The sequence below is a fragment of the Heliconius melpomene genome, chromosome 21, assembly GCF_056956725.1.
Source record: "Heliconius melpomene rosina isolate 202511_hmr_F chromosome 21, ASM5695672v1, whole genome shotgun sequence".
In the NCBI taxonomy this organism is placed as follows: domain Eukaryota; kingdom Metazoa; phylum Arthropoda; class Insecta; order Lepidoptera; family Nymphalidae; genus Heliconius; species Heliconius melpomene.
The window spans coordinates 307,168-329,328 of NC_140409.1; the positions used below are offsets into that span (position 1 = coordinate 307,168).

A 22,161-nucleotide genomic window follows, 5' to 3' on the forward strand; every position below is an offset into this window, starting at 1 on the left:
CTCATATCTAAATATCAACGTACCTATAAAAAGAACTAGAAAAACCCTAATCTATTTTATGTACCTACATCACATACTAAATACGCGGCTCTTTTTTGTCTCGGGCACCATTATTATACAATAAAAAGTATTCTCATATTGATCTCTTCCATTTATCTGCAGATTCTTTTAGAAACCAAATTAAACGGTTTCAATACACATAATTGCTTATATTGCTATACACACACACACACACACACATACACACGCATTAACACACGCACTCAAACACGCACACATACACACACACATACACACACACACATGGGGCATTTTATCTTATTTTTTTTTTTTTTAAAGATTATGTATCTTTTTAAACGGTTTTATTTAGCTCACCCCGTTTGTTTGTTTGGGTCAAATTTAGTAATTGAAATTTAACCCTCTTCCCGTTAACCGATTGATCTGAAATTTGGTATACGCCTTTGATTCTGGTGACAATACAATTATCCATATTCAATATTATTGTGAATCCAAGATGGCCGCCGCTACAAGATGGCGGACAACTTAGTTTTTTTCAATCCCATCAATATGGATATCAAATGAAAGGGCTTGTCAAGTAGAATTCAGTGGACTATACAAAATCAAAATCCAAGATGGCGGACAAGTTAGTTTTTTTCAATCCTATCAATACGGGTATCAAATGAAAGGGCTTGTCAAGCAGAATTCAGTGGACTATACAAAATCAAAATCCAAGATGGCCGCCGCTACAAGATGGCGGACAAGTTAGTTTTTTCGATCCCATCAATATGGGTATCAAATGAAAGGGCTTGTCAAGTAGAATTCAGTGCACTATACAAAATCAAAATCAAAGATGGCCACTGCTACAAAATGGCGGATAATGTAGTTTTCAATCCCATCAATATGGGTATCAAAATAAAGGGCTTGGTAAGTATAATACAGTATACTATACACAATTACAATATGAATCTCCCACCTAAGTCAAGATCTGGTATCCTGTCGAGGACTGTGTGGCTATAGGGTGCCTAAAAATGATACGTCGCTAGGGGTACCACCCAAGGTAAAAGGTAAAAGCGCGCCGAGAACTGTATGGCACTAGGTGGATAAAAATGATATGTCGTTAGCGTTTTCCCCTCAAGATTCAGGCACATCTTGTTGTACATAGCCTTGTCCCTCTATTGGACCTCTGGGGGGGTCGTTCGTAACATTCTCCATTAACCTTGCAATAATGAGACATCGAGCCTCATTTCAACGAATTGAATAGCATGAGAAATAAAAACTAAAAACTTAAAAATAAAAAAGTATAAAAAAAATTTTTAAGTTAAACGGTTTTATATTGCAGATAAATGTACTAAAAGCTAAAAAATAATTTCATAGAAATTATGATTACTAAAATAAAATCGTGGGGACACTTGCTACTTACCACTAGGTGGGTGAAGTCTCACGCTATGTCTTTCAATTGTAGATATTGGACGTGCCCCACGATTAAATTTTAGTAATCATAATTTCTATGAAATTATTTTTTAGCTTTTAGTACATTTATCTGCAATATAAAACCGTTTAACTTAAAAATTTTTTTATACTTTTTTATTATTATACTCGTATATGTATCTTTTTTTTTTTTTCTAATAACATAACATTTAAATGATGTGTAGCTCTGTACTTAAATAATTTCTTATAAGTAGAAAACTGTAATTGGCTTTATTTTTTGTACAAGTTTTTTTTTATAATTAGTAGTTAATAATATGCTGTTGTTTTCTGTATAATAAATAAATAAATAAAAAAAAATATTAAGCTTAATTAAATAACTTACGCATTAGAGACATATTAGAAACGTGTGTGTGTCTATTTTTAAATTATATTGTTATTTTTAAATTATATTTATTTATTTATTTATTATTTTTTTTTTTTTTTTATTATATTGTTTATTTTTTTCTTCTGAACAAAAATAATTCCCACAATGCCATTGAAACGAACTCCCCCCTCTACATCGTCATCTTCTCCATTGCAACATTGTCTATCGGAGCCAAGTTTGATCAAAGACAGCATGAGCAAAGGTGTAGTTCCCGATGTTGGTACAATGAATGTTACTTCTCGTTCTAAACGAAGACGCTCTCCTTCAGTAGATATCGGAGAGAGATTGGCTTCTTTTATGACAGAGATAAAAGACATTTTGAGTATTTTTAAATTAGAACAAAATCGCAAACTTGAAGAGCTCTCTGTAGCCGTAACTGAAATAAAAAGACAAAACAATGAAATTCAGACATTGGTTGAGTTCTTGTCACAAAAATACGATTCGATAGTTTGCCAAATTGAAAAACTTGAATTAGAACGTCATAAAGATCAACAACAGATACAACTTTTACAGAGTAAAATTGAAAGCTACGAACGACTGTCCAGAGCAACTTGTGTTGAAATAAAAAATATTCCGCCAGCTCACGCAGAAACCAAGGATAACTTACTTAACACTGTCACCTCGATCGGGAAACACCTCAATGTATCAATACAACCGTATGAGATAAAGGATGTATTTCGCATCAATTCGCGTGACTCTGCAGCTCGGTCCATTGTTGTAGATTTTACAGGAGTCATGATGAAGGAGAGAATTATTCGTATGTATAGGAAAATTAATGGAGAAAATAATGGATTGACCACAAACAAGCTGGGATTTAATGGTCCGTCGAAACCAATTTACATATCTGAAAGTTTATCGCCCAAGATGAAGAGGCTATTTTATCTTTCTCGTGATTTTGCTAAGACAAATGAATACGCTCACTGTTGGATATCAAATGGAAAAATACTCTTAAGGAAGAAGGAAGGAGAACGTTTCAAGATTATAAAAGATGAGAATGATCTGTCTGGCTTAAGATCCATGAAATGACTAGCCGTATTTATGTCTATTTATGTTATCGTCTTTTTATTTAAACTAGATTTAATTATTATTTTAACCTATGAAATATACGCTTTTTGTAATCATGTACTATTTATTATGTATAATTTTTTTATGAGCATCATTTTTACTAATTTGTCAAAACTACACAACATAAAAAACATTTACAACATACACAAATCAATTTACAACTCAAATATTAATAATCGTAACTACAAAGTCTCTAAAGTAATTAAACATAATTTTTATGCGGGTCTTTCTAAACTAAGCCCATTAAAAGTAACCCCAAATATGGTAATTATAATAATATGCACCCACGTTATAAATATTAATAAAAATGTTGATTGACAAATCGATTATAGAAAATATTGAAAATATATCAGTGTCAGACTCCCAAATATGTACTCCCGAACAATATAATGAATATCTCAAATTTGATGAAGGTCTAAAAGTCCTTCATGTTAACATCCGAAGCATTACTTGTAATTTCGATTCTCTTTTGGTTTTGTTGAAAAGATTAACTTATAATATCGATGTGATAGTGTTGTCAGAATGTTGGTTGAGCAAAGTCACAGTCATACCCAACATTCCCAATTTCGGTTTCTTCAAGTCAAGTCATAGTAACCAAAATGATGGTGTTATAGTTTATATTAGAGACCATCTAATTTGTGAAGTAGTGGAGCCTGTTTTTGATGAAGCCAATTGTTTACTAATTAAATTCTCCAACAATATTGCTCTCATTGCTCTATATCGATCCCCATCCAACAAGAATATCGCATCTTTCATTAATAGCCTAGATAATGCATTAAATTCAATAGTTAATTTTAGAACAAAAATTATAATAGGGGACGTAAATATTAATATTGGCAACTTGTCTGATGATGTACGAGCAGACGAATACCTAAACCTTTGTGCTTTACACGGTTTATTGCCAGGGCACCTATTTCCTACCAGAAATAAAAATTGCATCGATCATATACTACTCAAAACTGATACAACCGCTAAATCTTTCGTTTTAGATACTGTATTTACCGACCATAGTCCCATAATTGTTTGTTGCGATCTACATATAAAACAGGTAACAAAAATACGAACATCTTTTCTCATTGATAAATCTGCTATTATTGCTGACATTAAGGAGACAGATTTTTCTGATGTTGTAACTTCCACTGATCCTGAACACTCTGCAAACAGATTAGTATCAATCTTATCTGCTGCTATAAAAAAACATACCCGTGAAGTATCGGTTTCTAGTAAAAGACGAATATTAAAACCTTGGATAACCCCAGGATTATTGCGATGCATACGAAACCGTGATAAACTCTATAGGAAAGTAAAAAAAGATCCTAATAATATAGATTTAAAATCATCGTTTACCCGATATAAGAATTTTTGCAATAATTTATTAAAGAAAATTAAAATAAATTATGAAAGTAACGAATTCATTAAAGCTAAGAAAGATTCAAAAAAGACTTGGGACCTAATTAAACAGTTTGGCAATCTACCTAACAAAAAAGCGAATGTGTCAAGCCACCTCTTAAAATCAGTAAATGATGCACACGAAGCAGTCAATAGTGTTAACATCTTTTTTGCCAATATAGGGAGAGAGATAGCGTCTAAACTCATTCAACCTACCGCTAAGTATAAGAAATACATCAACTTTCCAAATAGTCAATCTATGTCCTCTTCGATGGTAATTAATAACACCGATGAGTCTGAAATCAGGTACATCATCTGCCAACTTAAGGACAACTGCGCTGTGGGTTGGGATGGGATTTCGACATCGATACTAAAAGCAGCTGCGGATTTCTTGACTCCTCCAATAACTGTACTGTTCAATTTGTGTTTATCGAAGGGCATATTCCCTAGGGTTTTTAAAAAAGCTATTATTCATCCAATCTATAAGAACGGTGATAATGAATCTGTCAACAATTATAGACCTATCTCCATATTGAGTTCTTTGTCCAAAATCCTAGAAAAAGTAATTTATAAGCGACTTATTTCCTACTTGGATAAGTATAAACTGCTTGAAGATAATCAGTATGGCTTTAGGGTCAATAGGTCTACTGAGGACGCACTCATGAATTTAGTAAATACCGCCACTCAACATATTGATAAAAAAATGAAAACTGTGGGTATTTTTCTGGACTTATCAAAAGCCTTCGACACCGTTTCTATCCCTCTCCTTCTTTCCAAATTAGAAAAAAATGGTATACGTGGAACGGCGTATGACCTTTTTAAAAGCTACCTGAGTGAGAGAACCCAGTGTGTTTCTATAAACAATATTATAAGTAGCGATCAAAATATATCCTTCGGAGTGCCACAAGGTAGTGTGCTGGGACCTATCCTGTTTCTTATATATATTAACGACCTGTGCAAGCTACAAATTCCAAATTGTAAAATTATTACTTACGCTGATGATACGGCTCTGATAGTTAATGGTAGTACATGGTCTGATGTTCGTAAGCATAGTGAAAATGCTCTGGCTACTATAATCAATTGGTTATCATGCAACATATTAACGCTAAATACTCAAAAAACTAAATTCATTACTTTTGGCCATAAATCCCAAATTCCATTTGATACCTTTACGATCATTGCACACAAATGCCCAGACCAGGGGCACTTTTGCGATTGCTGCCCTCTTAGTCGTTCACGTACACTAAAATACCTCGGGGTAACCCTAGATGAAAATCTCACGTGGACTGAACATATAAATGCATTGGTATCCCGATTAAGGAAACTCATATACATTTTTAGAAATCTTAGATCTTGCGCAACCCAGGAAATCTTAAAAATGGTTTATTTTTCTCTTGTGCAGTCTATTTTGAATTACTGCATTCCGGCATGGGGTGGAGCATCGAAATGCATGATGCTTCGACTGGAGAGAGCCCAAAGATGTGTTTTAAAAGTCATCACACACAAACCTAGGCGCTTTTCAACTGCAGATTTATATAAAATTTGTAATGTTCTGACTGTTCGACAATTGTTTATCTTGCACGCTATTTTACGAAAACACACAGAAATATCTTACAACCAGAATAGTGAAAATTTGAAACGCAGAAATAATAGAGTATGTCCGACTGAAAAAAGACGCTTGGCCTCCTCAAACAAACATTACGTTTATTTGAGCCCAACACTGTACAATAAAGTCAATGAATACCTTAAAATCTACAGCCTAACGCTACGAAGGTGTAGAATTGTATTGTTTAATTGGCTTCTAACACTAAATTATAGAGACACCGAAAATCTTATTAAATTTCAGATGCAAACATAAGCACGCACCACACACACAGACACACACGCGCACATGTACACACGCACGCATACACACAGACACACACACAAATACACACACACACATACACACACACACACTCACACAAACCCACTTACTTTTATATTATTTTACTTTAAGAGTTTTTTTTTTTTTATTTTATTTTTTTGTATTTCATGGTAATTTTTTGCTGTTTCATATAATTACAATAGTTACTAAGCAACGCTAGGGAGGTGGGCGTTAATAGCCGCAACACAGTGTATCACTAATGCGGTTATTATCGTACAAATTGTTTCTTGTGTAAATTTTCTTGTGTATTCCAATAAAGTATAAAGTAAAGTATATGTAATCTTTCTCTTATACTCGCATTCTCTTGAATCATTTTTTGGGATTAATGAATGGCATTATAGGCAGAGGGAACCTAGTATTAAGACATCCGTTCTCTACGGTGAAGATTCAAAAGATATATTTCGTCTAACATTATTTATTTTAAAAACATTGTAACTTTACTACGAAAACTTTTAAATAGAGAGATATTCCTAAATCTCTACACTAAACCAATACTTTCTGTGAAAAAATATGGTTCAACAATCAGTAAAATCTCAACTAAAAAGAAAAAAAAGAAAGAAAACCCAAAAATATGCACCTCTTTAGAAATATTATAATGTTCCTTCGCATAATACAAAGCCTTTTCATGGTTCCCCAAAGCAGCATGAGCGTTGCCGAGAGACCAACAAGCTCTCCCTTCTCCTACTCTGTCTTGCAACTTCCTCGCGGCGGAGAGATGACGGGCGTGGTACTCTTCCGCTATACGATATTCTCTTAATAAAGTGTATGTATTTCCCAGGGAATAACATGCTTGGGCTTCAACTGCTGAATCCCCTAGTTCTTCTGCCAGCGCGAGTGTTCGTCTATTAGGAGGAATGGGTAAAATTGATTTATTTAGTGTCTATTTTTTTTATTTATTAAGCGTTGATATGGAAAATTGTAATTTTTTACATATATATTTTACGTATTTATAATTTATAACTGAGATTTAAATGTTGTCTGCGACATAAGACTGGCAATTTTCTGATAACGGTCTCATATATTGGAAGTTTATCTTGAAATGATGAGTGCCAAGTAGGTAATATTCTAATTAAACTGAAAATTATTTGAAATTTGGGAAAATATATATTTTTTTAAATACAAACATTTATACCGGGAATTGAACCCTCGACCATCATAAATACCTAAATAACTCAACAAAAACTGCTGAAAATAGTAGGAATGAAAAAAGTAAGTTTAAATAATTTAAGAAAGTTAAAAGCTAAGTTAAATCGTCATCTGTCATTCCATACAAAGTAAGTTTTCTGCGTAAGTAAATGGAATGAGCGCAAATAATTGAATTCGCTAGCATTTTAAATAAAACACAGTATTATTAGTTTAGCAAATAATATTCATCGCGATTGCATCAGAAGTATCATATCTATATATATATAAAATCGAAAGGTCACTCACTCATCACGAAATCTCAGAAACTACATGTGCTAGGAATCTGAAATTTTGCATAGGAGGTATTTGTATTTGTGCTCGCTAAGACGGGAATTTGCAATATTCGATATCTAAGGGGTTATTTTTGGGGTTGAAAGTTTGTATGAAACTTCGTTACTACAGATGAATGGACGTCACTTATAGGACGTAGGTACTCATGGAGACAGAAATTAATATTAACGTAGTTCACGCAGGCGAAGCCGCGGGCGGGCCGCTAGTTATACATAAAGGTTATTTCGCGTTGCAACCAAAGATTTATTATACATCTTACTTTAATATAATAAATGTGAAAGTTTGTGAGGATGTTTGTTCCACATTCACGCAAAAACTACTAAACGAATTTAGATAAAACTTTGCAGTGATATAGCTTATATAGAATAACACATAGGTTACAATTTATGTAAAGATTTTGTATAATTTTTCTATAATATAACAATAAGCGGGCGAAGCTACGTTTCGTTTCCTAGATAAGCACATTTGTAAAATATTTAAACAAAGAATTAAAAAAAGACGTTTGACGAGTATTGAACTCGTAACTCACCGCACTTATACATGTAAGTAATTTATGAAAACAACTAATCATATACATAAACAAATGTTGCGTATCGCGTAACTCAACGTTTCACTTTATGTGACCAAATCGGAGAAACCAAAATATTTTGAATTTAAAAAAAATACAAAAATTTCCCTGTGCTAAAAAGAAGACTCATATTATAAGTTTATCCACTATGCGCTAGCAATATATTTAAAGAAAAAAAAATAACTACAAAGTATAATTGACACTCGCTCATAGCAGGATAGGCAGAGAGAATTAAGTTTTAAGACACTCCATTCCCATTAAGACACATTCCCCACTTTCCGCCGAATTCTCGAGATATTTCATATCAAGTGGCGAATCTCCACGCAGCGCATCTCATTACCAGAGCGAGGAAATAGTTCATTCCTCCAAGTGGGTATCGAACCCACAACCTACACGCCACGACTGGCCTCACAATTAAAATTGCATATAAGAATTATAAACAATTAAGGGCAGCTGGACTTGAACCTGCATCTATTAAAAGCTAAAGGCTGGCAAAAGCCTATCGCTGTTTAGCTTACCTTATTCACTGAATACAGACAAATATTTTTTTTTCCGGGCTACGTGGTCTCAGATATACAGATATATGAACACGCAGGCACGTCAAATTTGTAATATTCATCTCTATGCGTCATTTTAAGATTAAAAACGGCGTTATTAACACAAACAAAATATAATACAAAACTAGAGTGATACATCACGAGCAAAAAAAGAAAAGAAAATAGAAAATAGAAAATACTCACTTATAATGTTCAGCAGCGTTTTCAAATTGTCCCAAAAATATGTGTGAATTTCCTAAGTTACTATTGGCACGTCTCTCCGCCGGCCTGTCGCCTACTTCTTGCGCTATCCTTAATCTCTCCGTGTGATACTTGATAGCTCGTGTAAAGTCACCTAGAAGGTAACAAGTGTTGCCGAGATTTCCACACGCCCGGCCCATTGCTTGTCGGTCACCTAAACTACGCATTAATTCGAGATTCTCTCTGAAATGAGGGAAAAAAAAACAGAATATCATTGATATTATAGCTAAGCTGAGTATCCATATATAGGAATAAAGGCAAAGGAATTAGCGTCGAGACACTCCATTCTTTGCTGTCGAGTGGAAATCAAAAAAAATCTCAACGCCTCGCCTTTCTTCGTTACCACAACGACGTTATAAAAATGTTAAATATTTCATTCCCCCGAGTGGGAAATCGAAGCTACAACGAGCACGTCTAAATCCTATTTTTAATTTCATTTTATATCGTTACGTATAACTAAAAAATCCATAATTATTTTTGAGGTCTTAAACAAATCTAATCATAACTTGACCATTTTTCTCAAACTCCTTTCGAGACTCCATAAAATGAAGTATTGAAAAGTTCCCCAACAATTAGTGGTATTCAACAACCTGAGGGATTTGACGGTACGTTGTTATTTCAGTTAGTGACCCATGAGCCAATTACAAAACCAGGAGATGAAAAATAGTACGCAATTCAAATTAATTTAAGCATCTCTATGCTAACGATAGATAATAAGTACGAAACCATAAATTGCAACATAAAAGAAAATCGAGGCTGTCATCGAGGAGTAGCATAAGGGTGTGACTGTGAACGCGTCGGTTGTAGCTTCCATTACCTACTGGCAGGAAACAATATATATTTGCATGTCCTCGCTCTGATAACGAGGCAAAGTTCCAGACAAATGATAATTTCTTACCCTGGGCATGGACCACGTTGCCCAGGTAGCACAAGGCGCGACCTTCACTTAGATAATCGCCCAGAGAACGAGAATTCTCCAAATGCCCACCACCATAGCAATGAGATTGGCGTTTAACTACGCTTCGATAGCTTCAGCTTATAATTTAGTTTTAGGTAATATTTCCAATAAATAAATACATGAGAAAATAAAAAGACTAAAACACTTACTCATAATAAGCAACAGCCTGCATCAGGCTCTCTCTAACATCTTGCGGGAAATGGCCCGGATCGTTTTGCCCCACTCTACCCATCTGCTTCCCCTGGGCATGGAACACGTTACCCAGGTTGTACAAGGCACGACCTTCACTGAGGCGGTCACCTAAAGAACGAGAGATCTCCAAATGTCGTTTACAGCATTGTACCGCCTCGTTGAACTTCCCCATCACTTTTAGTGTGTTACCCAAATTGCCTGACGCTTTCGCCTCGCCCAGCTTATCGTTCATTGTTCTGAAAATACAAATTAATACAAATTAATATGTTTTTGTATAATAAAATGTTTTTAGTTCTCAAATATCTTAGTCTAAAGATTGTACCTGTTTCAACTTATTGAACGGACATGAACTTACGTCATGTTAGAATGCATTCAGCATTCTAACATGACGCAGGTTCATGACGAACTTTTGGACCTCCCCTCGTTTCTATTAGTACAAAAACAAGTAGTTTCCGAAATTGTATTAAACTACCAAAATAAGACGGATATTTATGCATTATTCTCTGGTAACAAGACAAACCGCGGCGTTGAGTTCTCCCACACAATATGCAATATCTCGAACATGGGTCTAACACAGGGTTCCTTCTGCCTACCCTGCTATATGCGGATACAGCGTGAAACCAAAAACTATAATCAATTCCTTACCTAGCCAAAGTAAGATCAAGTTTATGGTACTGCATAGCCTTATTGTAGTCGCCCAGGTAGAAATACGCGTTGCCAAGTTGGCTGTAGATCGCGCTGAGTGTTCTCAGGTCGTCCGTACCAGCTTGTATGGCCGCTTGGAAGAAGGCCACGCCGGCCCTGCAGTCCCCTGCCTTGCACAACCTTTCCCCTTCCAGAGCCAGTTCTAAGCACATGGAACCGCCATCGCAACTCTGCAATTTTAGGAACATAGGCTAAAAATTATATATTTTATTATTTTAATATAGTAATACAATTCACATTAAATTTTTGCGGTTTTATCAAATGTGGATAACAATAGCAGACATAGGACAACATTTCTTCATATTTAATGTTCTCTTAAGGGGTATCTTTGTGAGTAGCAGAGCAAGGGGAAGCATCATGCCTTGGGCGCTACTCCCAAAGGGGCGCCGAATGGTCCGCAAAACTATTTAAATATATGTATGAATAGCACTTACATAATATGCATTTCATTTAATTATGTAAGTGCTATTCATTTAAAGCTAAGCTTGAGCCTGAGACTTTATTCATTTATTAATTTGAGGGGGGGGCGCTTTAAAAGCATTTTGCCCCAGGTGGGAGTTAAGCTCGCCAAGCAAGCAAAGCTAAGCACTGGTGAGTAGTGACGTACTTTTCAATTAACTAATGGAATCTTCTAGAACTTCTTATACGGTCTATGGATTCGAACCCATTTTATAAGTAATACCACCAATAAGCATATACATAAGCCATGCCGATGAGGTATAAGTGTTACGTCATTAAAATATAGCTAAGTATTTGATATTTACTTTTTGTAATATTTTGTCTGTCTGTTAATCTGTTTTATAGTTTCCGCACGTTACAGAAATAGCAAGATACGTAGCGGAACTTAACGCCGGGCTTAGCCGGGAATAGTATGTTCAAAGGTTTTCAATTTACATGGATTTTTAAATGGGGTTTGAAACCATTATATCATGTAAGAATAAAACCAGTATTACATTATACAGAGTAGTGATTTCTTACTACATACGTACATACAAAGATAATTCGATGAATCATAATGTATTGACAATTTCCATGTAAAATACTTATTAAGCATTTAACTAATTAATTATTGACTTATGTTCAGTGTAGAGAATATTTGAATTGAAATTTTTATACAATTTAACAAAATACTAAAATTTAATAAAAAATTAAAGTCAGTTTAATGAGAAAAATTATGGAAATGGAAATTTAAAAAAGTAATTGTTCAAAAAATATATAATTTTGAATATTAATGAATGTTTAATGAAACCTCAACAAATAAAAAAGCTTTTAAAAAATAAGTATCTATTACTATATGAAGTAAAATGCTATATAAGATCATGCAAATTTGAAAATGACACTAAATTCTTATAGATTTTCGGCCTACATTTCTCACCTACTGTGCAGGAATACATACTTGTTGAAATACCTTATCCTGCTGGAAGTCGAGGATTGTAGTCTAGTAAAATATTTACATTGCATTATTTATTTGTATTAGATATACATTTTAGCCAGTCGTGGCGCAGGGCACAAACGTCTGACTGTAAACGTGACTTTTGTGGGATTCGATTCTCGCTCGGAGGAATGATATATTTCATATGCCTATGCCTTGAAAATTCGGCGGGATACACGGTGAAGCCGATAATATAAAAATTAAAAAAGATATACATTTATATGTATGAAACTTTTGTTACAGTCTACAGAGTGACTGACAAACAACACACAAGCCACAAACATAACTAGTGTTCTTAGACAGTTGAAATTCGGCATGTAGGGAGGTTAGGTAGTGTAAAAGAGCACTAAGAGAGGATTTCTCGAAAAGTCAAAACAAAACAAACTAGTGTAATATATGATTTAAAAGAATTTTTAATTAAGTATTACTTAAATAACTTTTTTTTTTTAAGAATTTTCTTTCTACGATAATTCATCCCCCAAGTTAGAATAGAACCTAATTCCATGTCAGTTTACAGGATACATGTATTTATAGTCATTAAAAATGTCATACAAAGTGAATGGTTTTCAGAATTTATTTCTGTGCATTTATATTAACCTTGGTAAGAGCTGTACTAATTTCAACTTGCAAGTAAAGTGCAAGAGGTGAAGGCCAAGAGGTATTTCACAGAAAGCACTTTTATCTTTAAAAAGGTACATCATTATGTTTTCACAGTATAAAAACTTGAGTATAAAATTTTAATAATTAATAATGTTGCTCATATAAATATTGTGTATTATAAAAACAATATACATATTACAAATTATTACCTATATTACTAATATCAATAGCCTATTGAATAACTGTACATGTCATTGAATGACTCTACAATTGTAGATGCAATTTTCTTACAGACATTTTTAAGAAGAAGAAGAGCTAGTGAACTAGCTCTTGTAAGAACTGCTTACTTTTCATTTAGCTCAAAAATGTTAAATGTCATTTTTTTGCGGAGGATAGTGTTTTAACACTAGTAACTCTCTGCCTCCTACACTATAAGTTAGAAATGTGTCTAATCAAAACAAAATATTAACTAATTACAATAGTAGTACCTATATACTTAGAAGTTATGCAAGCGTTATACCCAATAGAATTATAAGTGATTATAATTAATTCATTGTTACATATACTGTTATTTAACTTCACACATAATGAAATGTAGTGCACTTACGAATTAAACTAAGTTTTACCTGTGGCTTTGCCCTCTAGATCAAATGGAAATAATTAAGTTGTTGGTGACACTTTCTAAGGCCCATATTTATATACCACTCTTAACTCTGAGATTCATCTTAGAGATACTGTTTTCATTCATAAATTATAATCTGTGAATGAATACGGTGTCTCATGATTGCTCTCAAGATCAACTTTAGATTTGAGAGTGATTTATAAATATGTCCTTAGGGATGTATGTGTTCAAGGTAATTTTCACTGCAGGTACAGTATTTTACATCAAAACAATACTGTGATGTAATATAGCCTGTCTCAATAAACAAAAAAATCAACACAATTTTTTTTTTCAGTTTAGTCAATAATTCCTGAGACTAGGCATCCAACCAAAAAGACATCCTCTGACGACCTCTTCTGCTTTATAATATTAGTATATCTATACTATCTAGTACAAATATGCAGTGAACAGTGAAGTAAACTGTAACACTCATATTTGACTTCAAAAACCACCAGGAAATTATCTTTATATTATTATTAATGCAAATCTCTTTTATAGCAAATAAGGGAATTTACATAGTTAATTATTCACTTTTAGTGTCATGACGATTTCCCAAATATTGTGATCTTTATATTTATTTTATATTTTTTCTAACAATATTAAATGTATGTAATAATGTTCATATGTATATATGAATTTCAAATTACATAACAGATTGGAAAAGTAATTAGCTCGGTAAATAAATGATTGTTGCCAATAATATTCAATTAAGACTTATTTAAAATTATAATTTTAAATTGAGACAAATCTACATTCTTGTTTGTTTTACAAATTGATGATGATGAATTGATTAATAATTAATTGAATATAAATTCAGGTTCTTAAATTATATATTATTAAATGACAGAAATTTGTCAAAAAAAGTGCATTATTTATAGAGATGGATACACAATTTTTATTAAAATCCATAACAGACACTTAAGAGTGTTGTACATAAAATTAAAATGTAGATAAAATAAATTTAAATAGCAATGTTCCTTTGTTTTTTTACTTACTTTAACAAAAAAGTTTTTGCTAGTTTGTTTACAAAGTATAACAGTAGTGTATAAGAAGGTAAACATGAAAATTGTCAGGCTAACATATTTCGATGTGTTAATTGTAATATGAACCATATGTCTTTAGATAGAACTTGTCCAGTGTATATAAGGGAAAAAAAATTACGTGATATAATGAGTGAATTTAATGTTTCTTATAGAAAAGCCTTGGATATGTATGTTCCTCCTACTCCATTTCGTTCAACGTCGCAAGACAATGTTATGTCGAACATTACAAGACAAGCCCCGTTTGATGCTACATATGCTTCACCTATTATTCCTGCAAAGAATACATATGCACAGGCTACATTACAATCAAGAGTGACCCAGGCTGCCACTACCTTACAGAGTGACAAGAGGATTTCTACAGAGCGCCCCAAAGAAAAGGAAGTCATGACTGATTTTGAAGAATTTAACACGAACATGAATATTAATATAGATATTAGCGAAGACAATTGCAGTGAAGAAGTTTTTGACAATAGTTGTAAGGATAATAGTAAACATTCAAGAGATTACTCACTCAAATGGTTAATTGACAAATTTAAATACATTATTTTAATTAAAAAAGGCAATATTAAAAGTAAGATTATATCTATAGTTCAAGTGGGTATCGAGTGGATGGTGTCTTGGATAGTTAGTAATATACCAGAAGACTTTTCTTTTTTAGGAAAAATGTTTAACAATGGATAGTGTTACAGTTAATATTTTGCAATGGAATTCTCGCAGTATATTACCAAAAAAAATAGATTTTGAACAAATGTTGTTCTTAGAGAAAATACATATTGTTGCACTTAGCGAGACTTGGCTTACTTCGGACTGTACACTTCATATAAATAATTATAATGTTTTTCGTCACGATAGGTCGGATTCATATGGAGGTGTTGCAATTCTAACCCATAAATCCATTAAAGCCCAAATTTGTCCAACTAGAATATCTAATTCTGGTATTGAAATAGTACATGTTAAAATTTATAATTGTAATATGATTCAGGATTTAATCTCAGTTTATTGTCCACCAAATATTCAAACTGTGAAAAGTGATTGGGACTCGTTATTTTCAGTAGCTCATTCCAAAGCCTTAATATTAGGAGATTTTAATGCTCATCATTCGAATTGGTCAAACAAAACAAATCAAAGAGGGAATCAAGTTTTTGATTCTATGATAGATAATAATTTCATTATTTTGAACAATGGCAAAGCAACTCGATTTAAATTAGTTAATGATATTTTACAAGAATCTGCTCCTGATATATCTATGGCCTCTTTGGATGTGGGTTTACTTTTTAATTGGAATGTTTCTAATGATTCTCTAGGTAGTGATCATATGATGATAAAAAATACGACGTCAAATAGTTTTACCCCCCAACTATCAAAAAAGAGAAATTTTAAAAAAGCTGATTGGGTGGGTTATCGTAGGTTCATTGAAGAAGCAGTCAAAGATTTTGAAGTATGTTCTAATCCAGAGGAAGCTTATAATAGGTTCCTAGATATTTTAAACAAAGCTGCAGATTTAAATATTCCATATATAAAATTTAATCAAAATCCTAGTGGTAAATTTCTTCCAAAAAAGTATTGGTCTTCCTTATTATCAAAAAGTATAGCGAGAAGACGATTAGCTTTGGTATGTTTTAGAAAGAATCCCACACCTGATAATTTAAACTCGTTGCAAGAAAAAATTCGGGAAGCTCAAATAATAACCAGAAGAGCTAGGAATAAAGCATTCCGTACGTATTGTTCCTCCTTTGATGAAGATATGTCCGCAAATAGTGTACTGCAAGGTATGCGATGGTTAAAAGGATACCGTTCTTCTAAGCCCTATATTTTAAAGTCATTAGCTGAAAGTGTACTATATAATCTAGCTCCCGATTCTACATGTCCACCGTTACCAACTTTTTTATCTAATAATGTTCTATTGGAAGCTGAAATAACTAGACAAGAGTTAAATAAATGTATTAAAACTAAAGATACTGCCCCAGGGTGTGACGATATTTCGTACTCAATGATTCATAATCTTCCAGATTTGGCGAAAAATATTCTATTGCAAATATACAATCTTTTTTTCTCTCTTAATTTTGTCCCAAAACAATGGCGTCAGATTCGCGTTATAACGATTCCTAAACCAGGTCGTGATTTATCAACTGCTGCTGCAATAAGACCTATATCCCTGATGTCTTGTATGTGCAAAATTTTTCATTCCATAATTAATAAGAGAATTGAATGGTTCCTGGAAAAAGGGAATTTTTTCGTAGAGGAGACAACAGGTTTTAGAAAAACACGCTCTTGTCTAGATAGCTTAAATTCATTAATTTCTAATATTCAAATTGGTTTTTCTAATGATTTAAGTACCATAGGATGCTTTGTAGACCTAGACAACGCATATAATAATGTTGATATTACCTTACTATTATTAACCTTAGATAAACTTGGCATAGGATCAGTGTATTGCTGGGTGCTGCGAGGCGGTACCCTGAGGGGGATAAAGGTCCTCTGCTACGCCGATGACACGCTGGTCTTGGCACAGCAGAGGACCTATCGGGAGGCGGCGGTACTCGCGACCGCTGGAGTAGCGGAGATTGTCGGCCGCATAAGGCGGCTTGGTCTGGAGGTCGCCTTGAACAAGTCCGAGGCGTTATACTTCCATGCTCCTCGTAAGGGCCCACCACCTGATGCCCACATCGTCGTCGGTGGCGTCAACATAGACGTCAAGGGGAGCATGAAGTACCTCGGACTTGTTCCGGACGGTCGGTGGAGTTTCCGGGGCCACTTTACATCCTTGGCCCCGAAACTGATGAAGACAGCGGCGGCACTGGCGCGCCTTTTGCCCAATGTCGATGGGCCGAGCGCCTCTAGCCGTCGGCTGTACACCGGAGTGGTCAGGTCGATGGCCCTCTACGGTGCTCCCGTCTGGGCGGACGCCCTGGATCGGCACAACATCACCCTGTTGCGACGTGCGCAGAGGGTGATGGCCATCCGGGCGATACGGGGGTACCGGACCATCTCCGGTGAGGTGGCGTGCGTGCTGGCTGGAGTCATGCCGTGGGATCTGGATGCTCTGTCTCTGGCGTCGGTCTATTGCCGGCGTCGAGGCCTAGTGTCCGGGGAACCGGCAAGCCAGGCACGCACTGAGGAGGTGCGGGTAGCCGCAATGGAGTTGTGGGAAACTCGGCTGGCAACACCATCTGCCGGCCTGAGGACGATCGAGGCTGTTCGTCCAGTGTTCCGCCAGTGGTTAGCGCGGCGTCACGGCGTCCTAACCTTCCGCATGACACAGGTGCTCACGGGGCATGGCTGCTTCGGGGGTTACCTGTGTCGGATCGCCGGGAGGGAGCCCGACGCTCGCTGCCACCACTGCGACGGCTGCCTCGATGAGACGGTCCAGCACACGTTGGAGGTGTGCTCAGCCTGGGCGCCTCAACGTCGCGCTTTGCGCGACGTCATAGGGCACGACCTTTCCCTGCCGGCCGTGGTCAAGGCTATGGCCGGTAGCGAGACGTCGTGGGATGCGGTCTCATCCTTCTGCGAGGCAGTGGTGCTCGAGAAGGAGTCGGCGGAACGGGCGAGGGAGGCTTTTGCCGAAGTCGCCATCCGCCGTAAGAGACCGGGTCGCCGGAGGGCGGCACACGACCGCCGCCTTCCGCCCTAATGTGCCAGAGGGCGGTCAGCTTGGGGAAGCTGACCGCCTACCAACCTGGCCCGAGTAGGCGCGCGCAGGTTGCTCCCGCGCGCTACTCCGAGCAGGCCGTCGAGGGTGCCCACACACCCTTGACTCCGCGACGTGCCTTGCAGGCTCCCGCCGCCGCGTTTCGCGGAAGACTCACGTCCCCGTGTCACGCGGCCAGTGGCGGTCGAGGAGGAGCACCGTGAGGTTTTAGTGGGTATTGGGATCGGCCTTCAGCCGGTCCACGAGTCCCACATAACCCGCCCGAGTCCCCACTCGGGCCGGTATCCGTAAACGGATTTCCTCACGTTAACAAAAAAAAAAAAAAAAAAAAAAAAAAAAAAAAAAAAAAAAAAAAAAAAAAAAAAAAAAAAAAAAAAAAAGGATCAGTGTATTGTCCCAGTATGGACCGCCCTGCAGCGCGTGAGGAGGTAGAGGAGGATGACGAGGACAGCGTCACACCACCGGTGGAGGAGAAGGAGCTCGAAGAAGCCGTACGCCGATCTCGGCTCAAGAGCACCGCCCCGGGCTTGGATGGCATTCCCGGCCGGGCGCTAACTCTGGCCCTAAACACCTTAGGGCCCAGAGTGCGAGGACTATTCACTGCCTGTCTGGCTCAAGCCATAATTCCACAGCGGTGGAAGACAGGCAGGTTAGTCCTCATCAGGAAGGAGGGTCGCCCGGCGGATTCAGCCTCCGCCTACAGGCCCATCGTGCTCTTGAGCGAGATCGCCAAGCTCTTCGAGCGTGTTGTAGCCAGGAGGCTACAACACCATTTGGAGGGGACAGGTCCGGACCTCTCGGACCACCAGTATGGCTTCCGCAGGGGGCGCTCGACGATGGATGCCATACTAGAGGTTAAGTCCTATGCGCAGGATGCGGTGGCCCGGGGCGATGGAGTCTTGGCGGTGTCTTTAGACATCGCCAATGCTTTCAACTCCCTGCCCTGGCCCTGCATTAAGGAGGCACTTTTATACCACCGTGTGCCTCCATACCTGCGCCGCGTCATCGGGGCTTACCTGTCCGGGAGGTCTGTGACCTTTCCGGCTCCTGGAGGAGGTTGGGAGGAGTTTGTGGTGTCGGCCGGTGTTCCACAAGGATCGGTGCTGGGTCCGATCCTCTGGAACATCGGGTACGACTGGGTGCTGCGAGGCGGCACCCTGAGGGGGGTAAAGGTCCTCTGTTACGCCGATGACACGCTGGTCTTGGCGCAGCAGAGGACCTATCGGGAGGCGGCGGTCCTCGCGACGGCTGGAGTGGCGGAGGTTGTCGGCCGCATAAAGCGGCTGGGCTTGGAGGTCTCCCTCAACAAGTCCGAGGCAATCTACTTCCATGCTCCTCGAAAGGGCCCACCGGCAGATGCCCACATCATCGTCGGTGGCGTCAAGATTGACGTTGCCCGGAGCATGAAGTACCTCGGACTTGTTCTGGATGGTCGGTGGAGTTTTCGGGGCCACTTTACATCCTTGGCCCCGAAACTATTGAAGACAGCGGCGGCACTGGCGCGCCTTTTGCCCAATGTGGATGGGCCGAGCGCCTCTAGCCGTCGGCTGTACACCGGAGTGGTCCGATCGATGGCGCTCTACGGTGCTCCCGTATGGGCGGACGCCCTGGACCGGCACAACATCACCCTGCTGCGACGTGCGCAGAGGGTGATGGCCATCCGGGCGATACGGGGGTACCGGACCATCTCCGGTGAAGTGGCGTGCGTGCTGGCTGGAGTCATGCCGTGGAATCTGGATGCTCGTTCTCTGGCGTCGGTCTATTGCCGGCGTCGAGGCCTTGTGTCCGGGGAACCGGCAAGCCAAGCACGCACTGAGGAGGCGCGGGAAGCCGCGGTTGAATTGTGGGAATCCCGGCTGGCGACACCATCTGCCGGCCGGTTGACGATCGAGGCGGTTCGTCCAGTTTTCCGCCAGTGGTTAGCGCGGCGTCACGGCGTCCTAACCTTCCGCACCACACAGGTGCTCACGGGGCATGGCTGCTTCGGGGGTTACCTGTGTCGGATCGCTGGGAGGGAGCCCGACGCTCGCTGCCACCACTGCGACGACTGCCTCGATGAGACGGCCCAGCACACGTTGGAGGTGTGCTCAGCCTGGGCGTCTCAACTCATAGGGGACGACCTTTCCCTGCCGGCCGTGGTCAAGGCCATGGCCGGCAGCGAGACGTCGTGGGACGCGGTTTCATCCTTCTGCGAGGCAGTGGTGCTCGAGAAGGAGTCGGCGGAACGGGCGAGGGAGGCTTTTGCCGAAGTCGCCATCCGCCGTAAGAGACCGGGTCGCCGGAGGGCGGCACACGACCGCCGCCTTCCGCCCTAATGTGCCAGAGGGCGGTCAGCTTGGGGAAGCTGGCCGCCTACAAACCTGGCCCGAGTAGGCGCGCGCAGGTTGCTCCCGCACGCTACTCCGAGCAGGCCGTTGAGGGTGCCCACACACCCTTGACTCCGCGACGTGCCTAGCAGGCTCCCGCCGCTGCGTTTCGTGGACGATTCTAGTCCCCGCGTCTCGCGGCCAGTGGCGGTTGAGGAGGAGCACCGTGAGGTTTTAGTGGGTATGCGGACGGCCTACATCTGCCAAGTCCACGAGTCCCACATAACCCGCTCGAGTCCCCACTCGGGCCGGTATCCGTAAAAGGATTTCCTCACGATAAAAAAAAAAAAAAAAAAAAGGATCAGTGTATTGTAAGTATCTATGGAAATTTCTTCAAGAAAGATACTTAACAATTGAAGGTCCTGACTACGTTATTACCAGAACTTGTAGGCAAGGATTAGCTCAAGGTGATCCCTTATCTCCATTATTATTTAATGTAGCTACAATTAATGTTTGTAAGTCAATGCCTGCTTCTATATCTATCTCACAATATGCAGATGACTTTGTTATTTATAAGACCTCAACTATCAATATAGCAGCTACAGAGTTACAACATTCTTTAAATATTTTGAGTGACAATTTGAACAGCCTTAATCTTGATATTTCTCCTAATAAAAGTAAAATTTGTATTTTCAGCAAAGGTCATAAAAAATACTCAGCGCATTTATCGATTATGGGCAAACGGTTAGAGGTAGTTGATACAGTCCGATATCTCGGTGTGTGGTTGGATCGTTCGCTTAGGTGGGGAAGGCACATTAATGAAATATCTAAAAAAGTTCTTAAATTTATTAATATTTTTAAAATGTTGGCTGGTTCTAGTTGGGGTGTCCACCCTAAACACTTAAGATTATTATACATTTCCTTAATTAGAAGCCGTATTGATTACGCAAGTTTTTTTTATGATAGTAGTGCAAATGTTCATCTAGGGAAATTAGACAAGATACAAAACCAAGTCATGAGAATTATTGGTAGTTTTATTAAAACGACGCCCATTCATGTGATGGAAAGTGAATTGTGTTTACAACCACTATTCCTTCGTCGTCGTTACTTAGCTGGAAAATTTTGGCTAAAAACTAAATCTCGTCAGACCAATAGTGGAGGCCTAAATATAATTTCAAAACTTGCTTCATTATTCAATACTTCTAGATATTGGCACAATAAAAAGACGCCCGCATTAATTTTGGTTCATAATTGTTTAAAAGATTTCAAAATTAATACATCAAAAAATTTAGGTATGTTTTCATTGAATACTTGGGTGAGTAATATAGATATTCAATCTTTTGTTAAATGTGACGTTGATTTCATGACAGGACCTAAAAGACGATTTGATTGCGTACTATTAAAAAAAAATTTTTCTAATTTTATCACATCCCAATACAGTCATTATAAAAAGATATATACCGATGGTTCTAAGGATAAGGAGGGATTGGGGGCGTCATTTTATGACTATGAACAAAAGATAGCTGTTAAATTCCAGA

General features: G+C 38.2%; 3 protein-coding genes across 3 annotated transcripts in view; 2 read left to right on the top strand and 1 right to left on the bottom strand.

The window, feature by feature from the left end:
* The first annotated feature begins 1,957 nt into the window (after positions 1-1,957).
* LOC146526721 (uncharacterized) lies at positions 1,958-2,878 on the top strand. Its single transcript, XM_085206090.1, has one exon. The coding sequence runs from the start codon at positions 1,958-1,960 to the stop codon at positions 2,876-2,878; it is 921 nt and encodes a 306-aa protein (XP_085062216.1).
* On the top strand, positions 2,287-6,497 carry LOC146526722 (uncharacterized). The gene has a single exon (XM_085205998.1). It carries the CDS (start codon positions 3,225-3,227, stop codon positions 6,162-6,164), a length of 2,940 nt encoding a protein of 979 aa, XP_085062124.1. The 5' UTR covers positions 2,287-3,224; the 3' UTR covers positions 6,165-6,497.
* A 199-nt stretch (positions 6,498-6,696) lies between these two features.
* Positions 6,697-22,161, bottom strand: part of LOC146526723 (uncharacterized) — a 38,020-nt gene continuing 22,555 nt past the window's right edge. Inside the window, exons 3-6 of the mRNA XM_085206091.1 lie at positions 10,870-11,099; positions 10,182-10,460; positions 9,018-9,257; positions 6,697-7,075 (exon numbers count right to left, since the gene is read on the bottom strand). Of these exons, the coding sequence (XP_085062217.1) occupies positions 6,712-7,075; positions 9,018-9,257; positions 10,182-10,460; positions 10,870-11,099 (1,113 nt within the window). The 3' untranslated portion in view covers positions 6,697-6,711. The remainder of the gene's footprint in view (positions 7,076-9,017; positions 9,258-10,181; positions 10,461-10,869; positions 11,100-22,161) is intronic.